Raw genomic sequence first — 18,488 nt, forward strand, 5'->3', positions numbered from 1 at the left:
AAAAGATTTATTCTTGCATATTGGTTTCTTGATTTTGATTTCAAATATATATGTTGCAAAAGAGAATGACAATGATTTTGATTGTATAAGATTTGGTAAAGCCACATGACAGTATTACATATGGTGGTTAATCCGTTTCATCAAAGAATTCAAGCACACATGATGCTGCCCGTCCAGGGTTTAGACTTATGGGTTTAGCCCATTTTTATTTCTCTAGCATAACTCTTAAAATGTTTGATCAGAGAAAATAAAGATTTAAAATTAAAATTAAAATAAACAAACCCATTCTAATCATTTAGCTGAGAAAATTTTCATTCTGATTTCAGAATGAAATGAAAATGACTCAATCTATATAAAACTCAATCTCCACTCTCTCCTATAAATTCAAATTTTCATTCCAATTTCAATCACCAACCAGATACTTTGAAAAATTTAACCATTCCGATTCTGATTTCAAGCCATTCCGATTTCTATTTTCATTCTGATTTTGATTGCGAACCAAACATCCCTTTGTTTCTATTTCATGATCACTTTCTTAAATCAACATATTTTTATTTCACCAAATGTTCCTCTTCTGAAAAATGGCTCCTAAGAATTTGCTCAAGTAATTTTGCACCAGCATGGCAACAAGCACATCTGCCTGAACTTCGTGTCTACGTCAATTTATGCTAAATTATTCTACAATATGCATACTAAAAATAACATAGTTCTGTGGAAGCTTTTCTCCCTTGTAGAATCTCCTTGCGATGCAATAAATGGGAACCATATTAGTGATTTTATATACAGAATGTCAGGTAGGTCACATATGTACAATAACTCCAATAACTCCAGCTACATTTATTACGTACACAAAAAGATTCCAAATGCCAGCCCTTCCAAACGTTCAATAGCAATTCACCATCTGCAGATCCCTGGTTTCTCTGTCCGACACAAAGTTACCATCTCATCGTATTTTGACGCATAGACAAAACCCCACAGCTGCATTGCACAGGAAATTAATTTAATGACTAAATTAAAGCCTAAGTACTGAGGCACCACTGTTAATTTAATTTAATTGAAGCATGGGATTGTACCTCAACCTCCTTGACTTCAAAGTCTTCCGAGTGTGCAAGACAGGAATTGCCAAAAGTTTCCGAAGTTGAACTCGACCCATTCAACCTTATAAACAGATTTTTTTTTTAAAAAAAAAAAGACAAATATTTGAGCATAATCGAGCCTGACAAAGGAATTATCTCAAGTGCAACATGTGCATCTGATGTAACTAAAAAACATTAAACACGAGTAAAATGGCAGTAAACTCACAGATCTCCATCTAAGTATAGGGCGAAATGACCACCCCCACCCAGGGCCAAGGAATCAGTTGAGCACAAAGTGAAATAATGATTGGCACCTGCAAGGCTAAACAGTTTAGTCTTAGTGTTTTAGTTCAGCAGAATCTCAATTAAGGCAAATTCAAGCTTTGATCCCCAGTAAAGGATTAGTTAACCATGTGGAAAAAAGAATTCACCATATCAATCAATTTATTTACTTTTCCACTTTGTGTCTAGCAGATGATACACACGGGTAGGAAAACCATTGCCAGTGCATTGACTGTTAATACGTAAGGCCATGAGAAGCTTCTTATTCATAGACGATATTGTCTTGGTTGATGCAATAACAGAAGGGAAAATCAATTCCACCTTGCCTCTAATAGATGATGGAGACATGGGATAGGAAAACCATTGCTAGTGCATTGGCTGTTAACACTGGAGGCCGCAAGATGCTTCTGCTCATAGATGATATTGTTTTGGTTGATGCAATAATAGAAAGGAAAGTTCTAAAGTAGAAATAAAATTAACATTTAAGAGGTAATCAGACCAAGACAGAGTACATAGCATGATTGGTGGAAATCCAGATCAACATGATTCATATATTGACGGAAAAGAGATCTCATCAACTTTTCTTCAATTTTTTTTTGTCAGCACAGTCTTAATATATGATTTACAAAGATCAGATCGAAAAATAGAAGGTAATTCAGGTTAAACGCCTGTTAACTGTCTTATGAAACGTAATTACCAGTAAAAGTAAAAGAAATGTTTCCACAGTTTTTTGACCAGCCATGTTGCATTAGAAAAAAAATGTGATAAAGTGAGCTCAAGAGAAAAAAGATGAGTCAAGCAAAACTAAGTTAAAGTGTGTAAGTGGTAAGCCTGTGCGTTCAACAAAGATATTGAACTAAAAAAGTTTCAAATTGAGTATGCTAGAGAAAGGTTAGGATCAAGCAGTATCATCAAGAAAGGATGAATTGATGAAGGTTCCATCACAAAATATAGTGAGATGAGTTCTGGATTTAGGTTGAAAGCAGAGGTCAAGACCCAACATTCTATGTTTTAGCCAAAATCAGTTCATTTTCAGCCAAGATCAAGCCAAGGAAAAAAAAAAAAAAAGGTTGCCAAAAACACAGTTCCGAACAGGAGTCTCCTTGGAACTGCATCTAGAAAGCATATTTGATTTGCCTACTGCATGGATGACAGATCAACCAAACTAAGGTAGGGAAGAAAGAAACAAAGCTCTTGGTTGCACGACCTCTCATCATCCCCTCAAATCACTCATTGACTTTCAACAAGAGAAGTGATCTCGCAGAGAGAGAGAGAGAGAGAGAGAGAGAGAGAGGGAGAGAGAGAGAGTTGAGGGGTTGATGTGGATGACATAATCATTGGCACAGTTCTTAGTTATTTTGACTGCCATGCTCCAAACTCCAAAGAATAAACTGAGAAAGGGAAGACAGAGTCAAAGGAGGAGGTAAGGACAGAAGGGGTTGCTCTTTTCTTTCTCCACATAAAATTATTGATAAATAACCATTGCTATTCGTATTACAACCCTTGTTCATGTAAACATAGTCAAGGAGAAAGTAGGGAGTATTGTCCATATTAAAGATACAGTTTATTTATACATGTCCATCAAATGGGTTCTAAATAGCCATCAGATATATCATTACTTGCTAAATTACCAGACACATAAAATCAAATTAGTTTCTTTGTGGTTTCCCCCTTTTTTTCTAGCATCCTATATATTTCTTATAAGATTATAAGTTTGTTTCCAAGTTTCTGCTTTTGGAGATCTTTTTGACTATTATTTCCCGATTCCCACTAATACATCACTTTCCATACTCATTTCCCTTGTGGCAACTACAATTGTAACTGAATTTGTTTCCAAGTTTACCCGCTTTTGGGATTCTGTGGTGTTGTGATTTTGGGATCTTGGCGGTTTCACTCTAAGTAAGGGAGTTTCAGTCACTAAAATCTTTAAAAAGTTCAAAAAATTAAGCTTGAAGTGAAACTGCCAAGATCCTGAAATCGCAACCCCACAGAATCTGAAACCCAAACTGAAACCAAAACCAAGTATTCAAAGTCTCAAACCTTGTCAAGACCACATCAATAGGGGTGAGATTAAACCAGAGAAGTTGGATCCTGAGGAATATCTTCTACATTTTATGTAATCATTGAAAGTTTTTTTTTAACGCTCATTCAGTAGACAAAAAGGACAGTAGCAGTGACTGAATGGATGTGGACTACCTGTAGGACGATATATGACAGCATGGCTTAACAGATTGGTGAAAACAAAGCTTCTATTTGTACCCTGCAAGAATCCAAATAAGTGCAACATAAAAAAGCATAGGTAAATTGGGAACTGTTCAAGAAACGCCAATAATAATAGATATTTAAGGAACAACATATAATTTCCAGCTACCAGCACCTGATACTTTTTCCTATTGGTAGGGCACAATGGTGCCTCCACTAAGCCACCAAAAACTGCTCCTTTTTGATCCCCAACAACCTGAAAAGAAAAATTAATATGTACAAAGTGATCATTGGAACAGGCTTGAAATTCTATTTGCAGGACAGAAGATTAAAAAGCATCATTCGCAAATAGGATATGCAATAATAAAGAATATGCAGAATATTAAAACATTTCAAATTTCAAATTTGATAGGATCATACCACTAAATTTTATGGCAGAAAATAAAAGCAAATGTAGTATAGACATACAGCTTAGGTCATACAAATTTAAGTGAACACATGTACTAAAATCGCCACATTCATTAAATCCTGCAACCTCAAGATTGGAATCCTGGCTCATACTACAATAGCTTTTTAAGCTTACAATCAAAAACATACCCAAATTTAAGTACTTTTACAGATGACAAACATAAGTTCTCAACTGAATGCCCATCTACTCAAGAATTAGAATATGTAGCCATCGCACCTATCACTGCAGCATCAATACTATTCTGATATCATGAACATTCTTCACAAATTGATGAATGAAATATTATGAAAACCCTTTTTTCTGTTTCTTCTAAATATCTTCAACTGCAAAGGGAACAAATCCCAGGGGTGGAAAATGCAACCATTTGCAACCAAACTAACCAAATTCCAAGGTGGTATGGGAGTGTACCAAGAGAGAGTAACCAGGGCAAAGCATGCTTCTTCTGTACAAAGTTGATAGGGATATCCCATGCCTCCAAGTACTGCATCAGACACAGGAGACATTATATAAGAACTGCAATTTATTATCACATCAATATGGATATTGGGTGCTCATGTTTATCTACACTATATAGTAACATATAAGGATATGTTTCAGCACCTATAAAGCAGCAGCCAGTTCCTCCCCTGGACCAGAGCTGGCAGTGCTGCATAAAGAGCATTTCGCAAATCTTCTGAAAGAAGCAATGATGGTTCCGACATGTCTGGTAGACTAAACTGTGATGCAACCTCTTGTGGAACCTTTACAGGCTTCATTTCATGTTCAACCAGTTTTGATTCGTTTACAACCTTAGTTTTTGGCTCTGAGCTTTGTCTCAAACCACTTAGTCTCGCTGCTTTGTGTATAGCTCTGCCCAGTGATTGCTTGCCTCTGGAAAGTAGACTTTTCTTTCCACTATTTTCCATGATCTCTGATGCTAAAGCTGTATCTACCATTTCAGCATGGTGCTCATTTAAATCCTCTACAGGATGACTACCAGAGTCTGATGGTGATAAAAGGGAGATGAGGAATGCAGTAAAAGATGATGTATCCGGTCCATCTGGATCCCCAGAATCTTCTTCTGAAACTTCCTTCTCTGTAGTTTTCACCCCTTGTCCATCCACCTAAACAGACAAAAGTGATTTATATGTTACAGATCTTGAAACATCTCTAGAGTTTCTTCAAGGAAAAAGAAAGCATGTTGTTTTTCCATTCCTATGTCAATGACAATAGAAATATGCAAGCTATTGGCTTCATGGTGCACAGAGATGAAGAAAGAAAAAGGATGTATTTTCGGAAGAGAAAATAGAATAAAAGATTTAAAAAAGTCAGACAATTATACCTTCATTAAATAAAACTGACGTTTATATCATGATTAAAGAAACTCACAATTATATTATTAAAAAAACATCAGTAAAAGTTCAGGAAAAAAATGAGCTTATTCATAATGGGGGAGAACGGTCGGTTCCACTTATATAAATAGGGAGACATTTTTGTAAATCATTCATCTTATTCTTCTCATGTCTTATGTGTAGAAAGCATTTGCAGCTTTTAAAGTATGGAAACATTATAGAGTAAAAAAGGGATCATTTTTGCTGAGAGCTAGACCAGTAGTGCGACAAGAATTCACTACAGCAACTGTTTTCTAGAATCTTTCACTTGTCCTCTAACTGCAGCTGCAAGCACTTCTCATGTCCTTTTATAACTTTTTGTTTGTATTGGCACTGTGCAGCATGGGACTTGAAAGCCCTTGGCCAACACAAACTGCACTAGCAGCACTTAAATCCTTGCCCCTAAGTAGAAATCTTAAATATGACTATAGAACAGGTTGAACAAAAAGAAAGCAATATCACATTCAATCTAGTTCTAATGAGGGATCATAGGAAACCAGAATCTTTGAAGAAGTTGTACTTTTTTTATCCAATATAACAAGGTGAAGCAATCGCCTAAGCATGAAGGCAAGCATAAAAGGGATTCCGTAGGGATGTTTTCTATTTCCCTCTTCATACAATTCCCTTACCAATGAATAAAAATAAACCGCTCATAACTAAAACAACTTCTGAGACTGAATTTGCGCAATGCGTGGCCTAACTTATTCAGTTTACAACCTGTCCTTGCTCAGCCTGTACTTCATATGTATTTTATTCGTTATAAATATAAAATATGTCAAACACATGGAGTATAACATGACATAAACTAAGTGTTTAAGTTGCACTTAATTCCTTAACTAGTAGATAGAGGTGATCTCATATACTAGGTTAATTTCTTGCTTTGTATCACAATCATTGGAAAGATCACTAAGCTCATCAAACAGCGAAGCTAAAATTAAGTTAAATTTAGACTAGTTTAACATGACAACCAGAGCCTGCCCAATTTGGGACAGAGAGTAGCCCATTAGTTGCTCGAGCTCGAGCTAATGATACTTGGCCTAGCATAGGCTAGGGTATCTTACACCAAACTTCAACAACACCAGAGAATGCGTTTCATTTGACCAACTCATCTATGCACCCATAAGTGAGATAATATCTTTCATAGGAAAAAGGGTAATTAAAATTTCAAAGCTTCATGTCAGCTCTTAGATATGGAAGGATTTTAACAAACAATGGCCATTACTCCATTATAATTCCCATTGTCCAGCTGTTATTTTGCCCCAAAGACCATCAGACAATAGGAAGCGCTAGTTAGCATTTTCACCATTAACCTACTTAGAATATTTTTTAAATTTTAAATTTTGCATCAACTAGGAAAAATAAATTCTATTTGGTGAATAGTGATATTGGCAAATAACGCTGATATTTTTCCAATAACTGTTATTTCCCAATGTAATGGCCAATAACATCCCTTATACTAGTCATTATTTTGTTCCCAAATAACCCTATCCAAGCAGATCTAGATAAGTAAGGGCTGTTGTAAATTGTAACCGTTATGTCAGTCAACAATAGTTTGGAAGGGGCCTTTTATAATGAGATCATAGTGAAATTTGATCAAGAATGAAAAGTTTGAATCATAGCCATGATCTGCCCACACAAGGCTAAAATTTGGAGTTACGATTTTAATCTCAGCTGCCATTTTAATATACATGTTTATTCTATCTTACCAATTGGGTTTTAATCAGACAATGAAAGGTTGCCTTGCTAATCATGAATGTTTTAGCCTGATTCTCTGATGAGTCAAGAAGAAACTTGTTGCTGCAAACTCCATCCTGAGCATGAATCATGACCTTAATATAGTTGAATTCAATGTGGAGAAACAAGAAAAGGACAAGATTCCCAAATCCTGTCCACTTTTAACCAGTCAAGAAGAAGCCAATACAACAGAAGAGCACATCCATCAGAACCAATAACATGTAAAGGAGAAGGCAAATGCATCAGGTGATTGGAAACAACTACTGTTCTGCTCTCTAAGGGCCACTAAAATGCTAGACCAGATCTTTCTAGAGCAGCATCTATTTCACTATTCTAAGCACATATTCTCCAATAGCTTCATTGCTTGTAACTTAGCTTTAACTAAAAGCCTTATCAAGATGGTTCACCAACAGCAGCTCCTACAAAAACAAGTTAGTAACTGGGATACAATTCAAGCTTTAACCATTCCTGCTTGTAAAATAAAGCTTTCCTTGGTAAATATGCACACTGCTCCAAGGACATAGATTCTGCAAACCTTCAGTAAGTGGATTATAGGACATCAATAGTACACAAATAATATAACATATAAACATGGAAAGGTTAAGAAATGTGAATGAAAGATAACATTTCTTATGATAATCAAGCAAGGATGACACCGAATTTAACATATACAAGAAGCCTTTGGCATCATAACTGTCGTTCTTTGCAATCATCGGAACAATGAAAATTTGAAGTATCAAATGAGAATCAAAGTCTTCCTTTTTAATTAGGAAGATGCATCTGATATCAAGTCCTTCATTTTCACTTATAGAACTGAACCCACATTCTTCCACTGCAAGCATGATAAACTAATATAACAGTCAAAGAAGCATCATTACCACATTATGGTGTTGGCTGAGATCCATTATATATATGCTGCAAGTCTAGTATATAGAACCTTGATTTATCCATATCTACTTCACTACACAACACTAAAAGCTATGGCTGTGAATAAGCTAGTGGGATGTTGCTACAGTTCTTCACCTTAAAATAAGACCACACTATCCCATACCAAGATATCTATCTATTACTATCATATGCCATTCTAATCTGCTTAATTAAATGAGTGAAATTTATAAAGCCTTATGATTTTGACATATCATTCCCAGTTTATATTTTCCTTAATCTTGACTCTTAAATTATATGTTTTGGGAAACAAAAGCCAAATGAAATTCTACTTATTGATGATTGACTTCAACACTCACCCCTACATCCGAGCAGCAGATATTTCTGCTCCATATGGCCACTGCAAAAGCAAGGGAAGGGAATGATAATATGAGAAGAAAAATTCAAAATGCATGCTCAGTCTTTCATTTCCTCACTTTCTCATCAACCAAACAGGGAGCCTTAATCTAGAAAAAGTGATCATCCAATGTTAGCTAGATCTGCATTTTGTACTCTTTCATTGTCGATCTCATGAGAATAACCTAATAGCAGATCTAATCTAATTTAATTACTGATGTTCAACCAATTCTTTGGTTCTACTCTTCCACACATAAGGCTAAACGAACATTACCTTATTTGAAAGCTAAAAAATACACCTTCTCAACATTTTCCACCTACCATCTTTCATTTGATTACCATTCACCTAGTTCAGATTTAGACCAGTTTCTGTAACAACGATCCAACTAAAAAAATAATAATCGTGTTGCAAATAAATTTAAAAAATAATCAGCTTAAGAATCTATATTCTACACATTTTCCACTCACCATCATTCCTCTAATTACCATACACCAAGTTCAAATGCATATCCATTTCCCTGACACAAATCAAACCAAGGTCAAAGGAAAAAAAAAAAAAAGCCAAGTCCCGCTTAGCATACTATAAAAATCAAGAAAGAATGCTCCTTTAACTCTAGATATTTTAGGTTTTCCACAACTGCCACCTTGCTATCACGCTCAATAACACTAGTATCATCCTATAGTCTATTCCTCAGCTAGGATTCCTAACGAAGCATAAAATCTGGGAAAGAAGGATTCCTCATAATGTGTTAGATACCAGAACCAACTAATTTTCTGCAATGCTTAAACCCTCGTACAGACAATAAGGTTAGCCCTAAAGAACGAAACCAAATCACAAAATTCCCAAAACCCCGCACAGGAAACATCAAAGACGCTCGAAATATCAAAACATGTTTCAAGAAAAGGCCGATCGTGAAGCCATAACCTAAGATTGACACGATTTATTCGAAATTAAGCAAAGGAGGAAAAAGGAAGAGCATACCGGCGGCTTCGAAGGCTTATCGGAGATGGGATTCAGGATGACGGTGGTGAGATCCGAGACGAGGTGGACTGCTTTGCTCCTTAGTGAGGGCATGTAGCCCATCCAAGAATCTCCCACCAAAAAAATCCTCTTTTGAGAGAGAGAGAGGAGGAGGAGGAGGGGGGCAGTGGTTGTGTTTTCTTTAATATTCGCTTCCTTGTGCTTCGGTGGAGGACAAAAGAAAAATTGGAGAGGTCAAAAAAAAAAAAAGAGGCGGAGCAGGACCCCGGACAAGAGGATATACTTTAATGCTTGACTACTTACGTATACAGTATACTTGCCTGGCGGATCACATTCCCTCTTGGATCTTTTTTTATGAATAAAAAATTTATCTCAAAATTATATTTTTTATATAATATTTAGATAAAAAATAATTTATTTTTTTTTTACATATAAAGGAGTAAAAAATGGGTTCGAAATTTATTATCTATATTTTTTTACATTATTATTTTTTTTAATAAATTATTAAAATTTATTCATATTTTTTATAATATTTTTTGCATTTTTTGAATTTGGAGGAAGTAAATGATGAATTATTCGATATTGAATGATGGAGGTATCGAAAATGAAGATAGAATATTTTAAAAATAATATTAAATATCTGATTAATATTATCTATGAAAAGTAATTTTTTTTTGAAAAATATAAAAATATAAATAAATTGATCAATAAAAAAATTGATTAATTTTTTTATAATATTTATCTATAAAAAAATAAATCTTGTATTATAAAATATGAAGATCTATATATTGTACCTTTTATTTTTCTATATGTTCATTAGAGTCGTCAAAATGTGCCTGTCCGACCAATGGAGGGCCGGCCCTTCACAAATCGGGCCAATTAGGATCAGGCCAAAAAAATTCTTTTGATAAACGGATCATCAAATAGGCAGCCTAGCCCTAGCCCTTATAAGTGAAAGGCCTAAACGGACCGTCCTTATAGCTCACCAAAAAAATTAAAATAATTATAAAAATTAAAAAAAATAATAAATTATAATAAATTAAAAAACTCTCAAACATAATACTTCATCAAATAAATAAATAAAATCAATCCCTACATCAAATTTTAAAACACCAAAAGTAAACATAAAAAAACTCCAAAATTTTTGTAATAATATCATAATCACCATTCTCCATAAAAAAAAATACCACCGACTAATTAAACTCCATAAAATCAAACAAACCAAGAAGTAATAAATATTGTTCAAATAATATTGAGTCCAACTATTGAAATTCAGTCCCTGTTCTTAAGATTTTTGCCAACATTTCATTAATCAATAATCATCTTCATCTTCGTCAATTATAACATTAGAAACTTGACAATCTTATTTTGGCAAATTTGCATTAACTTTCGTAGTTGAATCATCATCTTCATCTGCAATCCACAAGTAACAAATAACAAAGATCAATAAATAGTTAGAAAAAATCTATTTTGCATCCAACTAAATTCAAATTCTTATCTTAAATTATAAAAAAAGATATTATCATCATGAATAAAATCATGTAATCAATTATCGGTGCAAATGAGAGCTTGCACATGATCACCAAGGAGGCAGCATCTATATATATTTAAAATACGAGCACCAATGCTAAAAACTGATTCGCTAGAAGTAGAAATACAGAACCACCATGGATATTTGAAGAAAGGAGAGAGTAATAATGATCAGATGGGTAGTGGGAAGATGAATAGGGACTAAGGCTTAGAAAAAATAATTTGAGTTATTAGATATTAACGATGGAAGTAATGACTAATGAGGCATACAAATGAGAAAAAAGATATTTTAGAAATAATTAGTTATTTATTAGTTATTTTAATTGATTAAGTTATTTTAAAATAATTTTTTTAAAAAAAATGGACTGATCCGCGGGCTAGACGAATCAACTCTTCATGGGCCGGACCATAAATGGATCGGGCTAAAAAGTCCTTTTGTCAAACGGGCTGCTAAAACACTGACCCAGCCCTACTATTTTAAGGACTTAAACGGGCCGATCCGCGGGCCAAGGCCATTTTGACGGCTCTAATGATCATCCCTGGAGATTAAAATAGAAAAGGAACATTTTAGACACTACAAATGTTGGCCAATCCTAAGTCAGATTCAAAAGATTAACACAACCAAACCTACGCAAATGAAAATTGGCTATCCCATTTGGCCATTCAAGCGCAAGTCCAGGATTTTATACAAAAGCACGGCATATAAACTAATGCAAGCCTTTACAAATGAGAGCGAGCAGGAAAAATTCTGTGCACCGCGTGCATTCTAGAATTTCTACACCGCCCACGGTGATTGGCCCATGCAAACCCCCCCTACATTAAATGCACATTGAAAAAGGAGGAGGGGAGTTTTGCACGGGCCAATTACCGCACACGGTGTACAAAGAATTTCACGAGTGAGCAGTGCCATTTGGGCCATTTCATTTGCAAGTCTAGAATTGGCACTTTGCAACAACCTCAAACTCTAATACAAGTAGTTTGGGGCATACTCCAAATGGTTATTAAGGGTTTGATTTATTTCAGGACTTATTTAGTTAGGAGAAAAAATATGGTCAATAAAAAAAAAAATGAAAAATATAGTTCATGTTTGATTGGAGATTTCAAAGAAAAGAAATAAAAAAATAATTTTTTTATGGGAATAATTTTTTTATATTTCAAAAAAAATTATATAAAATATGAAAAAACTACTTTTCAATGAATTGAAAATTATGATAATTTTTTTTTCAAAAATATCTCTAAGTTGCCATACTAAAATTTTGCATCATACTTGATTTTTTAAATAATTTAAATATGTGCAGCCACTTTATATGATTAGCTTTGCTTCAAACCCAAAATACTCTATTGCCAATAATTATTTTAAAAATAATTATCATATTGTTACAAGAAGGAATGGCCATAAAGATATGAATAATGATTTGTCTCATGATTCAAGCACTCCTAGTTCATAAATTAGGTTTAAGAAGTGAATCTCCAATAGAGATAATTATGTCTTAACATTCTTTTTCTATTGATACTATCGACATTGATGTTCCAAATATTATAAAAAAAAATTATGTATGATTCTAAGAATATAATAAATATTTTATATTTTTTTTAAAAAAATAAATACTCAATCAAATATAAATTATTCTAAAAAGTGTGCTTTCCAAATTCCTTTTCTATAGTCAATGGAATATATAAAAATAATTTTTTTAAATATTAATTTGGATACATACGACATTTAATTATTTAAGAAAATATTACAATGAAATCCATTTTATTTTCACCATTGCACATATAGGCTTTTGTTTTTACAGAGATGATCTAAGTTCGAATTATGGTGGACCACTGCATCCCTGCCATGGGAACATTTTTGAATATGCATCGATCTCTATTTTATGTGTATTGGCTGCCAATATAGGTGCATCAATAAAGAGCATACAATTATTTCACAAAATAAGAATATAATGACCAACTAATTCTATAAATTTTGTCATCTTATTAAAAAATATAGCTTGTTTTGCAGCTACAAGCATAAAATGGATGCTTTTCTGCAATATCACTATTTATTACGTGAAACTGTATTGCATAGGAGGAAAAAGTGGCTATGCGGCCTGAGTCCTCATTTTATTCTGCTAAGGGAGGTTTTAGCTCCTACCGAAGTCACGCTAACCCATAGATAATATATACTTTAAAACAGTAAAATATTTAATATAGGTGGAGCACTCACATAACTAGTTGAATAATGGTGATGATAAAATAATAACAACAATTTATTTTGATCGGAGGTAATCGATACGAGAAAATAAATTTTATGTTAGATTATCATGTTAGGTATGAAAAATGAAAGAGAGATGATACAAAAATTAGTAGGTAATATGTCTATTTTTCGAAGAGAAGATAAAATAAATATTATGGAGAGATTGATATTTGATAAATTATCGAATGACGGTAATTCATACTTGACAAAAATATCTCCAATAAAATCACAAATATAATCATTAAATTTATTTAATATCTTTTCAAATTTATTCAATAAAAAATTTTTACAAAAAAATTAAGATGGAGATGACATTATGTAAAGGATCATGTAATTATAATCATTATATAAAAATTAATTGAAGATGATAATACTATCTTAATATTAAAAAATATTTTTTATTAAAAAATATTTTTATAAATTTAACTATATAGATTTATCTCCAATCATGTTGCTACAAGTTTTCATCAATAATACCTCATTGGTATCTATTATTATTGTTTGGGTAAATAAAGCAGGTCTTTTTCCCTGGAACCAGGAACAAGCGCACCTGAAATCGAGGTGAGGGCAGTGTCAAACCTAGGTCATCTGGATTCGGAACCATAAAGCATTCCAACCCATCCTAAGTCACACAAGTTAGCTGGTCAAGCCAGAGGTCATAATTTGAGGTTCTAACAGTGAAATGTTCAATTTAACAGTGAAATCAAATATGGAATTACCTTTACCATGATCTAAATCTTATTTAGTTTGGGGGAGTTTGGCTTTGGAATAGGAATGAAAATGAGTAACTTTCATTCTAGCTATTTAGTTAAAGAGAATTCCATTTTTATTTCCCAATGCTTCGAAACTCAATCTTGACTTTCCTCTAATGTTTAAATACCATTCTGATTCTAATTCTTATTTTGATCATGAACAAAATGCCTCATGGTGTATAGGTATTTTTATTTCTTTTCTAATCCATTACAACTCCAATTGTAATTCCGACCATGAACCAGATGCATCCCTCGTCTTGGTCATGTTTGAGCACAAAGTTGAGATCCATATTTTACCTAATCATTTAGCAAGTTGGATTGAGTCAAACTTAGGTTCAATCGAGCTTCAAAAGCTCAGATTTGGTTGAAAGAACAAATTTTAATCATGTCCAGATAGGTATTTCTGAGGTTGATACTTGACATGAGTAGTGTACAAGTCTCGCTCCACTAACTGACCCATGAATTTGAACCAAAAAAATGGTTTGTTTGCTTTTGAACTATGTTTGTTGTTTGTTGATTGCCCTTTATGAGCTTGGTGTTGGATCCATGGGCTTATTCTGAACTAGTGGCATAGTCTAATGTCATAGTAGCAGCCCATGTTTATATCTCCAAGGATGGCAATTTACTCCACTCCATCGGGTATTTGATCCAATCCAATTTAAATAGGATGGGTTTTATCTGACAGACAATAGATCTAGGGTGGGTATAGATAGTGGTAGATCCATTCCCAATAATATATATATATATATATATATATATATATATATCGAATCCATTCAACCTGCCCCGTTTAATTCTAGCCACATCATCTTATTTCAAAAATCGACTCATCTCACCCACGCTAAGGCAAATATTAGGCGGATATAAGTAACGGCTTGCTCGGCCCATAACCAATCTGTTGCTATCCCCATATATCTTATATCTAATATAATCTTTTCTCATATCAAAAAAATAAAAGATAAATAAAAAAAAAATCAATTGGCTCACTAGATTGCAAAGTGCATGATCATAGGTAAAGAAGAAATATTTAATAATCTCAAAAGATGATTTCATACCATTATTATAACATATATACCTTTTGTATATTTACCCAAATTCATTGGTTTTAGAAATATGATGAGGCATATTTGGTTGGGAAAGTTGGGCTTTAGAGTGGAATAGGAATGAATAACTTTCATTCCAGTTGTTTGGTTAGGAAGAATTTCATTCCCATTTCGATTCTCTCAAAACCTAGTCTTGTCTCTCTTCTAGTATTCAAATCCTATTCTGATTATGATTTCGATTCCATTCATGAACCAAATGTGTCAGGGAATATAGCTTAAGAATTTATACATGACTCGTAGAGGGCCTTGGCTGGGCATGGTCTTATGGCAATAGAGCTGAAAGAGCATATGATCAAATTTGATGGGAGTTCTTGGTCTCCGCCATAAGGTTGTTTAGGTTCCATGAGACCATTAGATTACTAGGATGTATGCAATCACCTTTCTTTGCTATTTTAATCAATGGTACCACTTTGAAGTCTTTCTACTCAACTATGGCTCTCCATCAAAGTTGTCCACTTTCTTCCTATCTTTTTATTTTGTCCATCTTATTTTCTTATATCCTATTATTAAGCATTTTGGTTTATATAACAATGCAAGACTTTACCCAAAAAGATTAATCAGAAGATGTTATGTAGATTTTCTAATCCAGTATAAGTATCTAAGATCTACTTGTAAATGATTAATGTGGGACTAAAAATATACTTGTAGGGTCCTCACATACTTCCCCCGTTCAAGCACTATGTCCTTACCAAGCTAGGAGTCCAAATCCATTCAAATTTAATAAAAAATTTTAGAATGAGCTTGTGGTTAACCAAATCAACCTATGGTGTTATTTTCTAGTCTATACGTGCAATGTGTTAGATCCGCTTTGATATTATTTATAACTATCCAAGGTCAAGTAATTTTTTATGCACCGCGTGCGGTGCAATAGTAGTGCACGATCCAATAATATTGGGGCACGCAGCGTATGTAGATGGAATGGATATTGAATGCTACTCAGCTTTTTTTTTCTAATTTTTAGTGATAAAAATATTATTTTTTTTATAAAATAAAAAAGAAACAATATTATTACTTCTTGATACTTTGTATGATTTTTCGTGAATATATATGATATCCTGAACCATATATATGACTTCTTATATCTTTATGACATCCTAAATAATATATATGGCTTCCTAATGCCTTATATGATATTCTGTGAGTATATATGATATCTCGAAGAATATATATGATTTTCTGTGAATATATATGATATTTTGAATAACATATATAGCTTCCTAATGTCTTATATGACTTTCTGTGAGTATATATGACATCCTGAATAATATATATGAATTCCTATGAACATATATGATATTCTGAATAACATATATGGCTTGCTAATGCCTTATATAACTTTTTGTGAGTATATATGATATTCCAAATAATATATATTACTTTCTATAAATATATATGACATCCTGAATAATACATATGACTTTCTGATGTCATAAGATGTTAGGAAGTCATATAACGCATTAGAAAGTCATATATATTATTCAGGATGTCATATATATTCATAAGAAGTCATATATATTATTTAAGACGTTATATATGTTCATAAAAAGTCATATAAGATGTTAGGAAGTAATATATATTATTTAGGATGTCATATATATTCACAAGAAGTCATATATATTGTTTGGATGTCATATATATTCATAAAAAATTACACAAGACATCATGAAGCTATATATATCATTCAGGATGTCATAAATATGCGGGGAGTCATATACATAGTTCAGGACATCATATATGTTCACGGAAAGTCATACAGGGTATTAGAAAATAATAATACTATTTTTTTTCCTATAAAAAAAAGAGTATTTTCGTTACTAAAAATTAAAAAAAGAAAAAGCTGGACATCATTAAATATATGTCCCATCGTTAAGTACACTACGTACTTTAAGGTAATTGGATGGTATGCTCCACATCAAATTTATTACACCACATGTGGTGCACAAAGACTTTCTCATCCAAGATCTCATCCAAAAAAAACTAGCCAAAATATATCATTTGGATTTTTTGATCCTATATAAATAAATAAGATTCACTTAGTGTATAGTGGATGTGAAACTAAAGTCATGCCCTACAAATCCTCACAGTTCAAAATATCAAGCCTTGCATATTCTCTAAGATTATACGTTAGCATGTGTGCATTCATGACATATAGCCAACCAAGCATTGGGTTTGGGATGTGATAGAAGCAGTAAATTATCCTTAAAAGCTATAATTGCTTAAGATAGGCCCTCTCTGCTTTGCTCCTGAACCGGAGAAGATCTTCACTTTAAGTACAAGAGCTTCTTGTTCCTTGATTACAACTCTAAGGAAACCCTATTCTTATACTTTAAGTTGATAACCTTATCAAAAGAAGTACGTCACCCTTGCGTTTGTTCGTGAAATTCTAATATTGGTGTAAAAAATAACTCATCACATGTTACAAATATAATCACTGTTCAGAGGTAATCAATACATTTGGCACTTCTTCCTTTTTTTTCTTTATGCTATCATAGAAAACATATAGCTAAGCTTTGATCCATGCTTTTTTACTTTGTTCGGTAATTGTGCTCTTTCATTACTTTAATACTATAATCAAGGACGAAGAGCGTTTTGACTGCTGAGCTATTTTTGCATTTTTCTACCAAAAATTTTCACCTAAAGCATCTATTTCCCATAAATGAGTGAAACTAAACGTCTTATTATGATAAACAATTACATCTTATATCCAAACCAAATGCGAGTGTTGTTTTCCTCCAATTTTGGCATTCCATATCTACGATTCATAAATCCTTCAGCAAATCTTTGCTCAATGCTGCTTGATGCTCGACTCCCGAGTAATTAAATTCAGTCTGTAAAAACCCAAGAAAATCCCACACCAGATGTCATATAATATCACTTAACAATAACTCCAACTGGAGAGACAATCACTACCCAAGTCTGACGCCTTGATTTGATGGCAGATCACTATTGGCACATCATGATTGTAGTAGTTGCAAGTATGGTGTGTTTCTGATTTTTCTTTAACAATTACAGACATACATCTTTGACTTGGAATTCAGAAGGAATGACAAATAATAGGATTATTTTCACATAGGGTACACGTCGTCTTAGATAACCCAAAAATACATCAGAGAAATAATAAGGTTCCAGCTACACAGCCAAAAGAAACACTAAATATACAAAATAGCATTTTAGATTCTTAATCAAATAACCTTTTCTCGGTACATCAAACAAAGAACAATTCAAATAACATAGATGACAAAAGAATGTTATCCATGAAGCCACATCTGGAAATTCTTTGGAAAAAAACTATGAAAGCATAAATAATGTGAGCATATGAGCAAGAAATGGATGCTGATATATAAGGAAGATGCACGCCTCTATTTCTTTCCAAAATATACATAAAACAAATAACCTAAAAGCACCATATTCTTCCACATGACTTGAAAGCACTGACTTAAATATCCGCATATTGAAGGATCTAGTGAG

The 18,488-nt window shown here is 33.2% G+C and overlaps 1 protein-coding gene across 1 annotated transcript; it reads right to left on the reverse strand.

The window, feature by feature from the left end:
- Positions 1-707: 707 nt before the first annotated feature.
- Positions 708-9,630, reverse strand: LOC105056827 (uncharacterized). The gene is made up of 8 exons (XM_010939154.4): positions 9,397-9,630; positions 4,630-5,132; positions 4,438-4,510; positions 3,736-3,816; positions 3,555-3,618; positions 1,303-1,390; positions 1,074-1,158; positions 708-978 (listed from the first exon to the last, which is right to left on the reverse strand). Exons 1-8 carry the CDS (start codon positions 9,496-9,498, stop codon positions 895-897), a joined length of 1,080 nt encoding a protein of 359 aa, XP_010937456.1. The 5' UTR covers positions 9,499-9,630; the 3' UTR covers positions 708-894.
- Positions 9,631-18,488: the final 8,858 nt, after the last annotated feature.

This window comes from Elaeis guineensis, chromosome 13 (genome assembly GCF_000442705.2).
Source record: "Elaeis guineensis isolate ETL-2024a chromosome 13, EG11, whole genome shotgun sequence".
Taxonomy (NCBI): Eukaryota; Viridiplantae; Streptophyta; class Magnoliopsida; order Arecales; family Arecaceae; genus Elaeis; species Elaeis guineensis.

What these genes read in the sequence shown, in the direction of transcription:
- LOC105056827 (XM_010939154.4), bottom strand. Translation starts at nt 9,498, where the DNA reads ATGGGCTACATGCCCTCACTAAGGAGCAAAGCAGTCCACCTCGTCTCG. An exon ending in CCAATAGGAAAAAGTATCAG is followed by an intron (nt 3,619 to 3,735) that starts GTGCTGGTAGCT and finishes GGATTCTTGCAG; the next exon opens with GGTACAAATAGAAGCTTTGT. An exon ending in CTATACTTAGATGGAGATCT is followed by an intron (nt 1,159 to 1,302) that starts GTGAGTTTACTG and finishes TCTGTTTATAAG; the next exon opens with GTTGAATGGGTCGAGTTCAA.